The sequence below is a fragment of the Pleurodeles waltl genome, chromosome 6 (assembly GCF_031143425.1).
Source record: "Pleurodeles waltl isolate 20211129_DDA chromosome 6, aPleWal1.hap1.20221129, whole genome shotgun sequence".
In the NCBI taxonomy this organism is placed as follows: domain Eukaryota; kingdom Metazoa; phylum Chordata; class Amphibia; order Caudata; family Salamandridae; genus Pleurodeles; species Pleurodeles waltl.
Genome location: NC_090445.1, coordinates 223,533,159 through 223,552,209, shown reverse-complemented (window position 1 = coordinate 223,552,209; position 19,051 = coordinate 223,533,159). Strand labels below are relative to the sequence as shown.

The 19,051-nt window shown below is 45.1% G+C and overlaps 1 protein-coding gene across 1 annotated transcript in view; it reads left to right on the top strand.

The window, feature by feature from the left end:
- C1QL1 (complement C1q like 1) overlaps positions 1–17,848 on the top strand; it is a 273,105-nt gene extending 255,257 nt beyond the window's left edge. The window contains exon 2 of the mRNA XM_069237944.1: positions 14,971–17,848. Coding sequence (XP_069094045.1) covers positions 14,971–15,150 — 180 coding nt within the window. The 3' untranslated portion in view covers positions 15,151–17,848. The remainder of the gene's footprint in view (positions 1–14,970) is intronic.
- Positions 17,849–19,051: the final 1,203 nt, after the last annotated feature.

The window sequence follows — 19,051 nt, the reverse complement described above, 5'->3', positions numbered from 1 at the left end:
AGAGCCTCAACATGAGTGGCTGCTTCGCTGCACTGCTGTATTATCCAATATTGTGTCCCTCGTTGGGGACTCGGAGCTGATGTCTGCCCACGAGCCATGCCACTGGGGAGGGCTGCAGTGAGTGGAGACGACCGGGCCCTCCGAAAGTATCACCACTGCTCTGATGGCAGGGGGAAAACCCATTTGCAGGCAGTGCATCCACCCATGGGGAAACAGAGTGCTTGTAAGTGTACACAGGCAGGGGATCATCCCTCTGCCCACTGCAGCTTCAGAGGTGCTTCCTGCAGCAGTAGGGTGCCCGCCGCCGACTTCCCTCCAATCGCTGCTGAATTTAGACTGTTGGTGCAGCCCCTCTTGCATTCCCAGCAGTACATACCCTTGACATAGATTTCTGGGGGAACATGTGGCTCCTGCAGTTGAGAAGGTCCAAGAGTAGATCCTGACACCTCCTGTACTCATTGCAACTGGTGGCTCAAAGTGGCACGTGGGGACAATCCTGAACAGAGGGGGGGCCCGAGAGGTGAGCATTGGATGGAGAGTCCCCCTACCATCACCCCCCCCCCCCCAAGAGGTGGACAACGAGATGCAGCCCAAAGTAATGATGGCACCCCCCCAGGGATGAACAAGACCGATCCACCCTGGTGAGCATATTTCCCTTCTTTGTTCAGTGATGTGTCTTGAGGAGGTGGGCCCATGAACTGCGATTGGCGTTAGGGTGCCCCGACAACAACATTGCAGCAGCTTTAATAGACTGGAGGCCAACACCTGGAGTACCCTCTACTTTCTATTCAAGTTCTGGCTACACCTACCGGGCCCACGATTGGAGTGAAGCCTGCCCGCCCTCGGGGGACTCACACTCCACCCCATTGTTGCTGTCTGCTCTATGCCCCTGCAATGATTTGGCTCTGCGCAACATGAACGGGTCAATTGAGGCCCTTCCTGAGCAATACCTCCATTTCCCCTTGACTGACTGGCAGAGAGCACGTTGCGGATACTTGCAAGATAACACCGGCCCTTAGGGTGTCACTCAAGTCTTTTATACCCAGTGTCTGTGACGAGTACCCCCTGATGCTCTACTTGAGGAGCAAAGTGGCACATCTACTGGACTGTACAAACCTTAGTTGGCGTGAAACTGTTCCCTTGGCCCACCGTCCTTGGTCCCCGGTGACCAGCAGCATTTTGCTCACTAAAGGGGAAAAATAAAGATGCCTGCCAACAGCCTCTTGTGTGCACGTGGTCATTTCCTAGGCCATTGGGATCCCCCTTGAACTTGCCCATATTGGTCCCTAACCTTCCCCCTCCCCTCCACCTGAACTACGAAGACCTTTGGATCCCTACTGGAATTCTACAATACTGCTTGCCAGACCACTATGGGTAAAAATTCTCGCAAGCGAGACCCGGACGTGGAGGGATAGTGCAGCCAGAAGTGAGGACGGAGATGCTGACTGACCTGAATCCAGAAATCCCATCTTGAACCCCCACATTACAGGACATTTTACAAGCCATCACAGCCACGCACGAGGCCCTCAAAACTAAAATAGATACTCTTGGTGCTGACCCAGGGCTTTTGAGGGACGACCAGCGGCAGCTCGCCAAGCATATCACAGCTGCGGAGAGGTACCTCGCTAACTTACCCCCTACACTGATTACGGTAAACAGGCAACTTACCACCAAGGAATCTTGACTGGAAAAACCCACGAGGCCTGGCCGGAAGATGTGGAAAACAGATCGTGCCACAATAATATCCGTATAGTGGTTCGTCCTGAGGGAATCGAGGGTAATGACATGGTAACATAATTAGAGAGATGGCTCCATACTGATGTAGCCCCAGAGGCCTATTTACATTGTTTGCTCTGGACAACCCTATAGAGTTTGAGCCAGACCCCCTGCTCCTGGGATCTATCTGAGCTCTGAGGCCAGTTGTGGCGTGTCTGCTCTACTACAAGGACCAAGACCACGTCCTGTGAAATGCCCGACAACGGGGGACACTCACTGTATATTTTTCCTGTGAAGTACAGTGCCAAGGTACAACATTTGTGGAGGCAAAGAAAGCTGCAAGAACCTAGAACCTTGATGCAGTTACCTACCTGACTGAGGGTGATAACCCCTGAGGGTATCAGGTTCTTCCAATGACCACAAGAAAACATGGCAATGGCTAGATCACAGCTGGCAGAGAGCCTCAAGTAAGGCTCCGACCAAAAGTGAAGGTGCAGCAGGGGAGATGAATGGTGGTAGAAGCAGTGGCTTCGCTGAGCAGTTCTGACTCTGGACAGTCTTCCCTGCCCCAAGAGATGGACGGAGGGGGGGGGGCAGACTCTGACCACAGATCCTATGTTTTTGAGCCATTGAGTGTCGTATTGTCAGATGTGACCCCCAAGACCGCAGACTAATTGATTTACGGGGACAAGGACTTTGTTCAGGTCCAGATCATAGAACAGGGGAACTTGATTCCTCCCTGTGAGCTCCTCTCTGATTACTAATGAAATACTTTGTTGCTTTTTCACACCACAGGTTATGTCTTAAAATAATCTGTTAGATGGGTGCTAGGGCAGCTGGCCTTAGGGTTGGCTGTTTTGCACTCCCTAGAGACTACGTTGAGTGTTTAACCTTTAATTAAAAGTTTGGATGGGAAGGTTTTTGGTTCTTGTCCTTTGGTGTGGGAGTTGGGTGTTATTATCTTTGAATTTTATAGTTATTGTATTGGGGACCCTCCAAGTCGAAACTGGTTACTGAACCTGTTTCCTTCAGTAACATACGCAAACCCTGGGGGACACTGGCCACCTCAAAGTAGAGGCAACCGAGTAGGGCTATATGCCATGTGATCGTGGAGAGTCCTGCAGCATACAAACTGATATTCGGGGCATGCATACCATGTCCAAACACTACAAGGTATTTTCCTATTTAATTAGATGGTGAACCAACAGCGCCCTTCTCCAGGAGACCCACTTTATAGCCAAGGAGGGGGCAGCTATCCAGCATTGATCGAGAGGGCAGGTCTTCTATGCCACATTTTCTGCCTTTGCTAGAGGAGTACTAATATGGGTTAGAGCAGGAATCCCATTTCAGTGTATCAAATCTGTGATCAACCAGGAGGGTAGTGACCTAGCAGTTGCTGGCCAACTTAATGGGAGAGACATTAACTTAGTGAACATATATGGACCCAATGTAGACCAAAGTTAACTTCTGTCAAGATTATCTGCCCATTTGTCCCCTTTTCTAAATCAATCCACTATAGTAAGTGGAGATTTTAACTGCATCACTGATCCCACGCTGGACCGCTCCCATCCCCTGCTGCGCGACTTCCCTATCCATCGTTCCACCAGAGCATTTCCAGACTGGCAAGAGAGCTGGGACCTTGTGGACACCTGGGGCCGCAGAAACCCCCAAAACCAAGATTACTCTTTTTTCTCCTCCTTGCATGACCTACATGTACACCTCAACACTTTTCTGTGTTCTGCTGGTGTACAAACCTTGGCCCAAGGTGTGGAATACCTCACCTGCACTATCTCAGACCACAACCCGGTCCTGTTATGCATATGTTGGCATACACCACCCTCCAAGATTCCCACCTCGAGACTGAATTAAGCCTGAATCATTAGAGGTCCCGGGGTTTAAAGTTGAAAGAAACAATAAAGGAACAGATAGGGGCTTTTTTGCCAATACCACTGGAACTGCCTCCACTCCCCAGTTAGAGCGGGATGCATTCAAAGCTGTGCTCCGAGGCAGACACCTGGCTGAGTCGATGGATGTTTGGAGCTCATTGCTCTGAGAACTCACTGAAGCCAAGAAAACACTCAAGGATGCAGAAAAACAATGCTCTGGTCACCTGGAGTTACACCAGACACTGTTGGAGGATAAAGAGGGGGTAGCGACTCATACCGAGAGTCTTCGCACCTTCGATGATAGGGCTTATGCAGAGAGATTTCATGCAGAGCGTGACCATACCTGACGGCTATTGGCATAGATAGCTAATTTCACTAGAAGAGGGTTGACTATAATAGAGTTAAATTCTCCCAAAGGAGAGTCTCTCTACTCCCAAACTGATGCTAACAACTGCTTCATGCAATATTACCAGGACTTGTACACAAGTAGGACCCCACGTCATGAAGCAGTCTTGCGGACATTCTTCATGGCAGTCCCCCTTCCACGTTTTACTGTGGAGGAGGCTGATAGCCGAGGTGCAGACATTTCCCTACAGGAAGCCTTAGAGGAAATTAAGGGGCTTGTGAGAAGTAAAACCCCAAGTTTCAATGGATTCCCAGCAGAGTTCTTTGCCACCTATGGAGCGGAACTTTCTCCTAAACTGGTTGACCATTATAAGACCACTGGGGATTCTAACAGCTTGCCTCAAACCACAAGGGAGGTGCCCCTATTTAAACCCAGGAAACCTGCAACTGATTTAATGGTCTACTGGCCACTCTCAATGTTGAGTATCGCATATAAAATACTGAGCAAAATACTAGCAAATAGACTGCTACCTTTCATGACAAAATTAATTCACCCTGACCAATCAGGCTTTATTGCAGGTTGGAATACTGCGAGAAATGTGAGGAGACTGCTGACGCTCCTAGTGATCTAAAGAAAGCAACTATCCTGGCCGTGGACATCGAAAAGGCCTTTGATAGCCTAGAATGGGATTACTTATACAATGATATGACACATATGGGGCTCTGTAGAGACTTCGTGGACTGAAGGAGTCTCCTGTGTACGAATCCCGCCGCCCGAGTATTTACGGGACAAACCATCTCAGATAGTTATGCCATTGAGCATGGTACACAACAGGGATGACCTCTCTCAAGCCTCCTTTTTGTGATTGCTTGCATGCCTGGCCCGGTTGGGGTCCCACTATGGAGTCATCCAAGTGGGCGCTACCACCCAGCCAATAGAGCTATATGCAGATGACCTTCTACTTTTTCTCAACGACACCAGATATGACCTTGCAGGGGCCATGCTTGTACTAGAGAAGTTTGGTTTTCTGCCAGGTCTAAAAGTTAATTGGCAGAAAACCTGACTGTTCCCCGCTAAGGTAGACGTTCAGCCCCTGAACACCTGGGTAAACTCCTCTTGGAACCTTGATGTCTCTCCTACTTGGGGATGAAAGTCTATCATAATCAGTCAGACATATTCTATGGGAACCTGGGGCTGGTGATTAGAAACCTAAAGTCACATGTGGACTTTTGGAAGACCCTTCCATTGTCAGTGGCAGGTTGGACAGCCATATTGAATATGGTGGTTCTACCTCGGTTTTTGTACTTTTTTGGGGCGCTGCCCCTATGGATCCCTAGATTGTTCTTTACAGAACTCAATGCTTTATCAATGCCCTTTATTTGGGGTTACAGCTGTAGGCAAGTGACATTCGCAACACTGCAACACCCGACCTGCAGGGAGGACTAGCAGCCCCAAATTTTGAATCATACTAGTTGGCAGCCCAACTCCAGTGGTACACCCAGTGGCACACAAACACCAGGCAAGGTGATGGGCCTATTTGTCCCGGCCCTATCAGTCCTTGTAAAAACACTACTAAGAGTGGATCACACACCAGCGAATGAATTAAGGGGGTTCACAGTAATTCGAAAGTGTTGGGACCACAGCTTGCTTAAAATATTGTCCTCGCTGCTGCATGGGGAAAATTGGGGCGGGCTGCAGGAGTGGATAGGGGCGGGGGCTAACAGGGTTGGAAACCTGTTCCATGAGTCAACCCTTCTTCTTTTTGAAGACTTTCAAACATACTTCGATCTGCCTCAGGCTAATTTTTTGCTACCTGGGTCGTGATGGCTGCCTCCCGCTGACATTGGAGATCGGGCAGCACTGAACTTAATGCTCACCTTTGTTGCCAATATGTGGGACTGTCAGCAGGCACTTATAAAGCAATCACATGTTTATACAGATCACTGCAAACAGACATGCTACACCCGCTTCAGACTGTGAGGTCCCACTGGAGGAGGACTTTGGGGACCCCCATTTCAGAAATGGTTTGGGAGTCCATCTTAGAATGAATCCCCAAGGTCTCCAGAAACGCACAATTTAAATTGATCAGCTTCTGTATAATGCACAGGGCCTACCTTACCCCAGACAGAATTAACAGGAATTTCGGGTGGCTGATGCCTCCGGTCCAAGATGCTGGGAGGTGGGTATTAACTTTATACATATGACATGGACTTTTTCCCATTCAAACACATATTGGGAGGGCATCACACGAACATTCACAGACTTGTTAGACAGGGATGTCCCCCAATACACCGGGCCATTGTCTACTTCATTGGTTCCCCCACAACTGTAAAACCAAATTGACTAGCAAATTTCAAGATCTAGCGTTGATTTTAGCCAAACGTGAACTCGCCTGCAACTGGAAGGACCTGAGAGGTCTGTGTCTTCCAGCATGGTACAGGGAACTGGACAAGTTGGCAGACTGCGAGAGGACATTGATGTTGTCGGAAGCGCAAGGAGGAATCGTGAAGGTGGAGTCTGTCCATGCTTGGGAGGCACTGGTCGACAGTTTGAAAAATCCGGATCTGGCCTCACATGAGATCTCCCCCGAGGACTCTCCCCTTCGGGCACTCTCAACTCAGAATAGTATAGTAGCTATAACCTTACCTAACTCCCTGCCCCCGCCCCATCTGCCTCCTGCAATCACTTGTAATGGGTACACAGGTTGTTAACCCAACAGGTTCTTCATTTAACACCTGATAATCTCTATATTTTGTCATAACACTCTGACTCAGGAGGGTGGGGGTGGGTGGAGAGAGCAGGGAGAAGGGATTTCTTGAACATACGAGATACTAGCTTGGAACTACTGTATCTCCCTATCCCTGCTATTCCTAACTTCTGTTGTTGACTAATAACTAATAACATTTGTGTTGGAAAATGGGTTACTGGTAGGGCAGGTAGGTACCTACACCTAGCAACAAGCCACAAACCTCCACAAAAGTACAGTTAGGTCTCAGTAAATTAATCCCAACTCTACCCTTGGTAGCTTGGCATCGAGCGTCAAGGCTTAACTTAGGAGACAAAGTGTAAAGCATTCAAATATCACAAAACAGTAATTAAATAAAACACAGGAAACAGTTTAAAAATCCAAAACCAATTTATAAAAATAGCTTATATTTTTATCTTTAAAATGACACAAAAACGATTAAAATCGGTTCAGGGGAACCGGAGATATGAATTTTTAAAGTATTATTATTTTCTAGCGCATAGAAACAAAAAGCGCCAATCGGGTCATCTGGTTGCCCCAGGACCGGGACAAGTTCAAACTTTCAGGCCGACCGCAATGGAGCCCTGCTCGGATACAGGTCGCGGGAAGCCTCGGTTAAAAAGTTACCTTCTGACTTAGTCTTTATTCTGAAGTTTTTCTTCACCGGGACGAACCTGCCAGTTGGATCCGACCTCCTGGAGCCCTTGTCCGGATACGCGAAGTCGGTTTCCTCGTGGTGATTTCTACGTTCGGACTTAGTCGTTTTTTCGAGATGAAAATCCTTCGACCGGGGTAAACCTGGATCTTGATCCGACGTCCGTGGAGCCCTTCTCGGATACGATGGCTGGAAGGTCCCGGTCAACTTTTTACGTTCGGACTTAGTCTTTTTTTCGGATGTTTTTCTTGACCGGGACGAACCACGAAGTCAGGCCGGGTCGCGGTTGAGGCAAGCCGGCTAGAATTTCCGCGTCGAGTCGGTCACTTTATGGAGCTTTTTTCTAAAATTTCTCCAATCTTTTCCAAACTTCTGGGGCTTCACCCAGATGTTCTTTTAAGGTTCTTTTGGGGTCCACAGCTCACCCCAAGGGTCCAGAAGTTCTGTGATGGTCCTTGGGAAGTGCGGACTTCAACTCCCAGAATGCACATGGCGCAAACTCCTTTTTGGCCACTGGACAGTGGTCAGCTGGTCACTTTTTCAGGAGTTGGTGCAGGGGACTCTGGATAGCAATTTTTCACCTGTAGCAAACAGGGAGTCCCTCCTTGAACCAGTGGAAGCCAGGCAAAGTCCTTCTTGTGGTGAAGCCCAAGTGTGCAGCTGGTGCAGTCTTTCTGAGTGCAGGGTCCAGGTGCAGGCCAGGGGTCCAGCAGGGCAGTCCTTCTTCTCCTTGTAGTTCTTTCTTCTTGAAATTTGGTGGGGATCTGAGGCGTGGGTGCAGGTCTGCCAGTTTTATCCTTGCTCCTGGGTGAAAAGCAGGGGGGCCCTGGTTCTCCAATCAGGGACAGGGTCGTCCCCCTGTGATGACCACTTCCTGGGAAGTGTGGCAAAAATCCATCCCAGAAGGCAACAGTCTCCAAAAATCCAAAATGGATGAATCTGATTTTTGGAGGAGAGATCTGGCTGAGCCCACCCACTGGTGTGGCTAAAAATCATAAACACACCCCTCTCCTGCCCTCTCCTAATCTAATCAAGGGGGCACCTAGCTGTCTGGGGTTGCAGGATGTGGGGGTGTTGCTGGGTGCTGCAAATGTCCTTCTCTGCCTTTGAAGACCAGTTTGGCAGCCCTCCCCCTTCCTGCCTCACCATCTGCTGAGGGGAGATTCTCTCCCCCAAGCACATTCCTTTGTGTGAAGTCAGGCCACTTCACACCTCATTAAAGTAGCCTGGCAGATCCAATTATGTTGGAAAATGGGTTACTGGTAGGGCAGGTAGGTACCTACACCTAGCAACAAGCCACAAACCTCCACAAAAGTACAGTTAGGTCTCAGTAAATTAATCCCAACTCTACCCTTGGTAGCTTGGCATCGAGCGTCAAGGCTTAACTTAGGAGACAAAGTGTAAAGCATTCAAATATCACAAAACAGTAATTAAATAAAACACAGGAAACAGTTTAAAAATCCAAAACCAATTTATAAAAATAGCTTATATTTTTATCTTTAAAATGACACAAAAACGATTAAAATCGGTTCAGGGGAACCGGAGATATGAATTTTTAAAGTATTATTATTTTCTAGCGCATAGAAACAAAAAGCGCCAATCGGGTCCTCTGGTTGCACCAGGACCGGGACAAGGTCAAACTTTCAGGCCGACCGCGATGGAGCCCTGCTCGGATACAGGTCGCGGGAAGCCTCGGTTAAAAAGTTACCTTCTGACTTAGTCTTTATTTTGAAGTTTTTCTTCACCGGGACGAACCTGCCAGTTGGATCCGACCTCCTGGAGCCCTTGTCCGGATACGCGAAGTCGGTTTCCTCGGTGGTGATTTCTACCTTCGGACTTAGTCGTTTTTTCGAGATGAAAATCCTTCGACCGGGGTAAACCTGGATCTTGATCCGACGTCCGTGGAGCCCTTCTCGGATACGATGGCTGGAAGGTCCCGGTCAACTTTTTACGTTCGGACTTAGTCTTTTTTTCGGATGTTTTTCTTGACCGGGACGAACCACGAAGTCAGGCCGGGTCGCGGTTGAGGCAAGCCGGCTAGAATTTCCGCGTTGAGTCGGTCACTTTATGGAGCTTTTTTCTAAAATTTCTCCAATCTTTTCCAAACTTCTGGGGCTTCACCCAGATGTTCTTTTAAGGTTCTTTTGGGGTCCACAGCTCACCCCAAGGGTCCAGAAGTTCTGTGATGGTCCTTGGGAAGTGCGGACTTCAACTCCCAGAATGCACCTGGCGCAAACTCCTTTTTGGCCACTGGACAGTGGTCAGCTGGTCACTTTTTCAGGAGTTGGTGCAGGGGACTCTGGATAGCAATTTTTCACCTGTAGCAAACAGGGAGTCCCTCCTTGAACCAGTGGAAGCCAGGCAAAGTCCTTCTTGTGGTGAAGCCCAAGTGTGCAGCTGGTGCAGTCTTTCTGAGTGCAGGGTCCAGGTGCAGGCCAGGGGTCCAGCAGGGCAGTCCTTCTTCTCCTTGTAGTTCTTTCTTCTTGAAATTTGGTGGGGATCTGAGGCGTGGGTGCAGGTCTGCCAGTTTTATCCTTGCTCCTGGGTGAAAAGCAGGGGGGCCCTGGTTCTCCAATCAGGGACAGGGTCGTCCCCCTGTGATGACCACTTCCTGGGAAGTGTGGCAAAAATCCATCCCAGAAGGCAACAGTCTCCAAAAATCCAAAATGGATGAATCTGATTTTTGGAGGAGAGATCTGGCTGAGCCCACCCACTGGTGTGGTTAAAAATCATAAACACACCCCTCTCCTGCCCTCTCCTAATCTAATCAAGGGGGCACCTAGCTGTCTGGGGTTGCAGGATGTGGGGGTGTTGCTGGGTGCTGCAAATGTCCTTCTCTGCCTTTGAAGACCAGTTTGGCAGCCCTCCCCCTTCCTGCCTCACCATCTGCTGAGGGGAGATTCTCTCCCCCAAGCACATTCCTTTGTGTGAAGTCAGGCCACTTCACACCTCATTAAAGTAGCCTGGCAGAAGCTGCTGCAGGCTGGCCAATCAGAGCACAGCAGCAAAAACAATGCAGAGCTGAAATTGGCAACTTTTTAGGTAAAGTCTAAACTTTTTACCTGCACTAGTTATATTAAATCCAACAACTGGAAGTTGTGGGATTTATTATAACAATCAATTTGATACCAAATTCTTGGTATGTAACATTTAAGGAGACTTTAAAATTTAAAATAAAGTCTGCCCATTCTAGCCTATGAAGGCCATTTACTTCAATGAGGGAAAAACGAATTTGGCTGTTTTTACCTCACCAGGGCTTATAAATCTATTTTTATAAAGTCCCTGCTTATAGTTACATGGCACCCAGCCCTAGGGGCACATAGGGCACACCTTAGGGGTGACTTATATGTAAAAATAAGGTAGTTTAAGACTTTGGAAGTACCTTTAATTCCAAAGTCGAATTTGCATATAACTTTAATTTAAAAGCAGCCAGCAAGGCAGGCTTGCTTTTAAAATGACACTGGGCACCTCAGCAATGCACCTAGGTGTGCACCACCTATGCTGTGGTCCCTAAACCTACATGCCCTACCATATACTAGGGACTTATAGGTAGGTTAACTTAGCCAATTATAATTAGCCTAATTTGCATATCCATTTTACACAGAGCACAGGCCCTGGGACTGGTTAGCAGTACCCAGGGCACCATCAGAGTCAGGAAAACACCAGCATAAAGTGGAAAATGGGGGCAAAAAGTTAGGGGGCCTCTGCAATCAGCCCCAGTTTCTCACAATTTGTTTAAAAAAAAGAAGGTGGCAGCATAACCATGGGACTGACGAAGCAACTTACTATTTTCAAGCAAGTGCACTTACCTCAGTGCAAAACGATGTGACAACTAACTCACATCAGTCCAATAAGGTTTGTAACATTCAAATACAATATGCAATGCTTTGCAGAATTTCTGACAATCATCGTGAATATTGGGAAATTATTGTTTTATGTTCAGAAGGTCAGCAGGGGACGAGGGTCATCAATGGCAACACAGCCACTGTCCTAGCACTGTGATACTCTCATAAAAGCAGGTGGGTGTCTTCAGTTTGGAATGGGGATCACTGGGAATTGTCACTGTCTAGTCACTTGAGGAGGGGCTGTGCTGGACACTTTGGGAGCTTCTTTTGACTTATCTTACTCTCTGTTCGCTGTATGCCTCAGACTATCCCGATTATAGACGGGCTCTGTAACCAACTGCTCTGCTGCCAGGCATCAGAACGGTAGGGTGCTGAGTGGGAACAATCTCCAGTGGAGGAGTGTGATGTTGTGGAGTTAGACTCTTATCTTGAGCGCACTGCACCATCTTCTTGTGCGTTACTGCTTGTCCTTCTCACCACGTTCCCTGCTTTTGCTACATCCACTGCTGTTGCTTCTACACCATTTGCCGTTACCCCTCCTGTCAGCTGAATTGCAGGTCTTGGTCGATTTCCAGGCTACTGCTGGTGAACCCCTGATATCATCTGCCAGCATGGATGAGCTTAAATGTATAGCATGCTTTCTTCCTTTCCTTTTGCATATCCACTGCTGCAAGCGAAGAATCACTGCACAGGTCTGGTCATGTTCCAATGTGGTCAACAAATCATCTCTTATTTTCAGCAGTGTAGTTTCCATTCCATGTCGCTGACAGACTTCAGGCTAGAAGTCACTAAGTAAGTTGTTCTGTTTCGAGTAGGCAGAGAATTTACTTGTTTCGAGAGTTTTCAATATAGCACAGTGCAAGACCTATTGGATACTTCAATAAGTGCCTATATGTTTTGTTAGCGGGGAAATTAGAGTACAGTTGACACCAGGAGGACCTAAGTCCAACATTGTTATTAAACAGGATATTGGATGTTAACTACAGTCTGAAGAACCCTGGCTAAGCATTACAGGGGAGGCTGCGATTGGTCTGTAGAGCTTCAGTGAATCAGATTGGGCATTCGATTGGGTCAGGTTGGATCAGGTTCAGGATGAGCATTAGAACAATTGTGTCATCATAGCACTTGAGTTGCAAGGGACAACTTCCTGTTCATGTGGGGCTTTCATAAACGTTTTCATGATGGCTTGGAGACAATCAAACAGAATATTTGAGCTAATGTTTGCCATGCTTCTGGATTAGAAGTGGCTGGTTGACTGTCATCATAAGTCTTCTTGGAGTAGAGCATCTCAGACCATAAAAGCAAGAGGTAGTAGGACATAGGGAGATATTTGGGATCTTGGGGATGGTGAGATAAAGGTTGTGAACAGTTGGAGGTATGGTGTACCAATGAAGTTGAGGATGTCAATGCCAACATACCAGTAGACCGCATTATAAACCCATGAGAAGGCACTATTTAAATTGACTTCCATAAGAGTCAAGAGAGACAATAAAATATTATTGCACACTTAAAAGCTGTGATTATATCCACATTGCCTCTACCGTTACACTGAAAGAACACATAATTATTGTGTGGACTTCTAATCCCATAATTGTAGAGGACTCGTACAATGCACAATCCACTCAATGTGGTGACGCTGACAGAATCTGTGCGCGCATTAGTTCCCACCCCACTACGCGCTTGGTGTTTTCTTGGGTTGGTGGAGGCACTGACATCCGAGATAGGCACATCTGTGGGTAAGTACCAATATAACCCATAACTGGCCTCTAACTATTAGCTAGCTTAGACACAGGTTGCATACTGCTAAGCTCAACGACCTTGGAACTATTTTGGGGCATTTTTTGTGACAAGGTGTCAAATCCTGGTTAGAGATAGTACATTAACTTAAACAACTTTACCATCATAGAATGATACCACCCAAAGTGTCCCACAAAGCAAGGGCAACACCTTTAAATTTGATGAAGGTTTGATACACAACTGATGTACTACTGTACTTAACTACACAGAAATGGAATCCAACAATGCTGTACTGACATGATAAAATATGACCTGATTGACTTCTTATCCTTTACCACTCAAGAAAATATATACCTGGCTTGGGGATAGATCTCACACGCCCTGACATGATTATTCATGTTCCCTTTTTTTTTACCACAGTACCATTATATTAGACATCTTCCACAACCAAGACTGAAACCATACATCTTAAGTAAGCACTATAAGTGTGATTTGTTGGTGCCCGGAGTGCTGTGCCCACCACAACATGGCTTGGTGTCTTTTTCTGGCACAAGTGAGAACACTGTCTTATGAGATGCGTGTCCTCAAAATAAGTGTGATGTAGATAGCTTCACTACCTAACGGCTGTCAGAGTTTTGTTTTTAGATTTAATAGATCCTGAATCTTCAAAGACAAGATCCCACAAAAAACATTTTTTCTTGAAAGCAGGTCTTAACCATTTTTCCTTATTTATTCTGTGTTTTATTTGAGAAGAAAGGGCAGACTTGTCCTGACAAATGCCACTTGCAACTCTGTTACGGAGCTGCAATAGCAGAAACATGTTGACCTCCGCAAATGGCTTGAATTAACACTCACATCATTTCAATCCTACTCACGGGGACTTTACTAATTCACATTGTCCACCAATGAGATAGTTTTACCCCCTTCATTCCCCTCTGCACCCATGCCCTCAAACCCTAGGGCATTTTGATAGTGGCTCTCGCCTTATCTTTTTTTTAAACTATGGAGCTCCCCAAAAATATAGTGTATTGTACCTTGATCTCTAAGATCAGTGCCAGGAAGGGCCCAAAGATAAGATATGCCATCTATCCTGTGGGTGAGGGACTTTCATCCTGAACCGGAGAGTTCTTTGGACTCTTGGGTCTCTCTTGATACTTTTGATAGCCAGCACTTATGCCTGCGTTTTTATATTTGGGAGGATGTACTGCCTCAACCTGATTTCCACCAGACCTTTTTGTAATTATAAATTATTTTGAAATTGTCAACAGATCTTGGCCACTTCACGAAGGTCTGAGACAAACGGTTCCATAAGCTATTTAGAGGTTAGTGATAAAATAAAGCAAACATGGCAGAGGACAAGTGAGGTACTGCAAGAGAAGGTACTGAATTCTCTCTCTGCACTAGGTATGACTGATCTCATTTGGGCTTGTTTCCCAACCGTGGAAGGGTTCTCTGTCTCCATTTTTGCTATTCACTTCAGTGTTCCCCAGGGTTATGTTCTGAGACCTGCACCTTTCCCTTTATACCATTCATTCATCTTCCATTATCTTTTCTTTTGGGTTTGAATCACAATTTTTTTGCAGATGACTCTCAAAGTTGGGTATCAGTTGCCAATCCAGATGAGTTGGCATAGGCAGCCCATCTCTGAGCATAGCAGAAACAAGAAGACATTTACATGAGTTACCTAGCTTTTTTCACTTCATGGACTGAGCGCAAACATTGTACCATTGGAAAGGGACCAAATCCAAAGCACTGTAAGATGGTTGCCTCCACCCTCCACAAATAAGTCACTAATCAAGAGGATTTTGACACTGCACATATTTGTTTCAGTTGTATAGAAATCTTCTCTTATTCAGAGATATCTCACAGTATCACAAGACAGGGCCTGAACTCCGTGTATTATGAGATGTAGGTAGAAGACAGCTGGTTAATCATTGTGATATATTATTCCAAAGAGTGGGGATTGGTGGACTTCATACTCCTGCTGCTCTGGTGACTTGGCCTGATTTTGTACCTCTCTCTCTCTCTCCTTTCTTTAGGTCAGGGCAAGTGCCATCGCCCAGGACGCCGACCAGAACTACGACTATGCTAGCAACAGTGTCATTCTGCACCTGGACCCTGGTGACGAGGTCTACGTTAAGCTTGATGGGGGCAAAGCCCACGGTGGAAACAACAACAAGTACAGCACCTTTTCTGGCTTTATCATCTACTCAGACTGATCCCTAAAACTTGGGGGGGAACTATTAACTCTGTTTCCTTTTCCAAGGCTGATGGTTGTGCCTCATCTTATAGCAGAGGGGCCTCACGGTTCATTAACTCTATTCTCTGGTAACCTCCCAGAGTGCACTGGGGATCATGAAACGGACAGACAACCCCTGTTGATTTATTTCTATGTGCAGGGAATACTGAAGAGAAACAAGGACATTTTGTGAAGTCAACATGAACTCCTCTCTTCCTCTTCCGCTCTCCACACATCCCAAATTGGTGCAGTGGTCCCTGTGCTATATCTGGGTCCCTCGTATAGCCAGTGATGCCCGCAGCTCAATGTAAACATTTGTCCTGTGTAACACAGTGTCTTTGTGCACAGAAAATGTGAACAAGAGAGAAGCATCTGTTTAATGAGACCGTGACCTGCAATGGACACTTCAAGTTCCATATAAGACCCCAGATTAACAGAGGCATGCCGTGAGATGATCATTAATTGTGCAAATGAATCATGGGTCCTGCCACACTAAGTGTGTATCTGATCTAGTGTTTATTGGTGTCTAAGAGGAGCAAAGACGTCTCTTCATCAGCATCTGTACTCCTATATGAGCTAAATAAGTTTGACTACAGGATGGGTATTGTGTACATGTCTTTCAGCTTGTCAGCAAGAGAGAGAGCATGAGTGTGGATGTTCTTGAACCTGAGTGCCAGTCCCATTATCTGCTCACAATTAGCTGTACCCAGAAGTGATTCGAAACTTGGAAAGTGTGATTTGTTGGGAAATTAATAGCTAATGTACAGTCACTGGACTGCTCAACACGTGCCAGATCATTGCGTGTGGTTGCATATTGTGCTTGTAACTAAACTGCAGATAATCAAACCTGGTTGTCTGGATACAAGCTTTCAGTAGACTAGACATAGGATACTGTGCTAAGTATGAATGCCAGACTCACTCTGTATCCCTTATGTCGGCAGTACTGTGATGGCAACATCCCTTTTGTAGGCACCAGGACTACTCTTCACATGGATTGCTGTTGTGAAAACCTTCTCCATATATATATGTACATATACAATGTACAGTGTCTATCCGTGTATATTTTTATGGGAATGAGAATGGCATAGCTATATGAATGATATATAACTATGTCATTGCTGGGTCTGAATGAAAGAAACCTATTGCTCAGTAGATATTTGATGTTTGTATAAATGCTCTTCCTATGATTTTGTACCAAGAGGTTCCTCGGTACACTCTTACTTTAGGACGTTCAGCTTCTGACTCAATGTGGTAAGGCTCCTTGCTATGAGATTCATGTTTTATATATCATGAAATTTGCTGTCTATTGCCATATCGTGCACTGACTCCTATAACTGCAAACCATAAGCAAATTACTCCATCTCCCAATCATGTGACCATTCCTACATACTCATATCATGTGAATCCTACTTCAGCATCAAACTCTACATAGCTCATTCATTCATTAGGTTTCTCTGGACATTTAAATCTACATATCTCATTCATTCATTAGGTTTCTCTGTCATTGATTCGTTGAATCACTTTGAACACAACTACTCACTACCATAACCTCACAAGCTATTATTTAGAACTGTCCTTTACTTCAAATGATATTTACAGTAACCTGAGAAATGTATTATTCTAACACCAGTCTTAGGCTGCTTAGATGCAAGAGCCATATCAAAGTAAAAGTTAGTCTAAACAATGTTGAGGAAAGCAATGATGACCAATGTTTAATGGACAGAGTGATGGGGGTAATCAGTTTATCAGATCGTAAGAATACACCACTTAAGTGACAGCAAAAGAACCATCTTTAATATCTGAAAATTGAGCCTCATAACCTGTGTCCAAAGTGTTATAAAACGCACCGCAATCTACGGAGAGCAGTATGAGATCATACATCAATGCTATATGATTTAAGTACTTTCCGTGTTTTGATATTGCATAACTTTAAATCCTCCTCCCTATAACATGAATTCTTCATCACCTTTACTTCTAGAGAGACCATCTGTGTGTCTATACCACAATACTGATTACACTGCATACAAGCCAAAAAACTAATTGTGAACTTTCACATCTTGTGCTTCCTTACCTTCCTCCAAATCCTAAGCTATATTGTATCGCCGTACTAAGAGACTCTACCTCAGTAACACAACACATCTGCTATTGCTCTGTATCCTACATTCCTCCTCCCCCAGTTCTGTTAGATTTCACTTAAATGTCCTTTCTTCATCTGTAAAGTGATGATCTATTGGTTATCTTAATGAGGTTTATTACTAAAGTTTATCTCACAGGACATTCATACCAACTAATTAAGATTTTATATGCCACCTTTTATTATAAAACTTGATTTATGCACTGCAAGCCTTTGCCATAGCTTCACAACTTACATATGCATAAGCTGCAAATTATGTTTTCAATTTCTAGCCCAGTCCTCCTCTTCGTCTTGAGTTCATGACGCTATTGGTCATAAATCCTTACCTCTTTTTATGTCATTGTACACTCGTTATTCCATACATTTTGTGCGTCATCTTCTTTCATTATCATATTAAGATGCTTTTCTTCTGTTTACGTTTGCAGAGGCTTCCCCTGTGCATAATGAAGGTCCTCTTTCCTTGATGTTTATGAACTAATAGGCTTTTATCTGTGTTCTATTCATGTCAGTTAATTTATTTTAGAATAAAGAGGTTTCCATTTTATCCATGTATTCCAAAGCATGAGTTTTTCCATCTTTATATAATAACACATCTTCATCTTAATCTCATATCATGGGGCCTACATACTTATCCATTTTCTTGATGACCTTCTGTTTATGTCCAAAACCAAGAGTCCCTCCTACCTCTATCCCTTTACAATATAGTTATTGTTTCGTGATTCATCAACCACATCAGAATCCTCATCAGGGTTGGTCACAATAAATGTAAAAAGGTATGGCTACCAGAGAACTGCTTTCCATCCCACAACAATACCTGCTCATCAATGGGTTTTTTGAGTTGGAAAGGGGAGTGTGTTGTCAAATGGTTGATAGTTGACCAAATATGGGATGAAAGTAGCTTCGGATTATCTGCTATTTTTGTCCCTGATGTATGGTACAAATATTGTACGGAATGAGTACTCTTCTCCTGTAACCTATCACAAGTGAACGTAATTAGTCCTTTTCATACTCAACACCAAAGGACTTTAAGGAAGAACTGAACTTTCAAAGACATGTTGACTTGATCCAGCATGTAATACAATTTGTCTTTGATTTAACTTTTGGCTCATTTATCTTTTATGATCTGGTGAGTATTGATTATTTCCTGTTGCTCATTTTCATATGATAAGGATTCTTTCCGATTACTGGGCAAAAACATATTCTCAACTAAAACATCAACCAAATGGCCTACTCCTTATTTCAATTTACCATGTATGGATTTGTGGATATTTATTTGCAAATGATTTCCTCCACCTCATATGTAGATTTTGCAGTTCAAAAATAATTGTTGCAAGACTGATCATGAAGCAAACAAAGTTATACTAGTTAGTATGTCTAGGGCCATCAATGAGTCTTTCTGCTATTTAGTGTGACAAAATACATTTACGGTCTTTAACATCTCCAGTACTAGGCTGGGAAAAGAAGTCTGCTATCGCCCCTTTGTAACATCCATGGTAGAAATAGTCAAAAGACTCTATACTTGAGCTCCTCCTACACAACTGCACCACTGATGGATGCAGTCTTTTTGCATTGCCTGTTGTGGTACGTATTTTCCATTGTATGAGTAACTTTGCAATGTTTAGTCTGTCCAGTGCTAGACACTGTGAAAGGACTCAGTGATTAGCAGCTGAGCAGTGAGGTAAGATACAAGAAGCCTTGTCAAGGCAAGGAAAAGAAAGTATGTTAATTTGTTAGATATGGTGGCCTT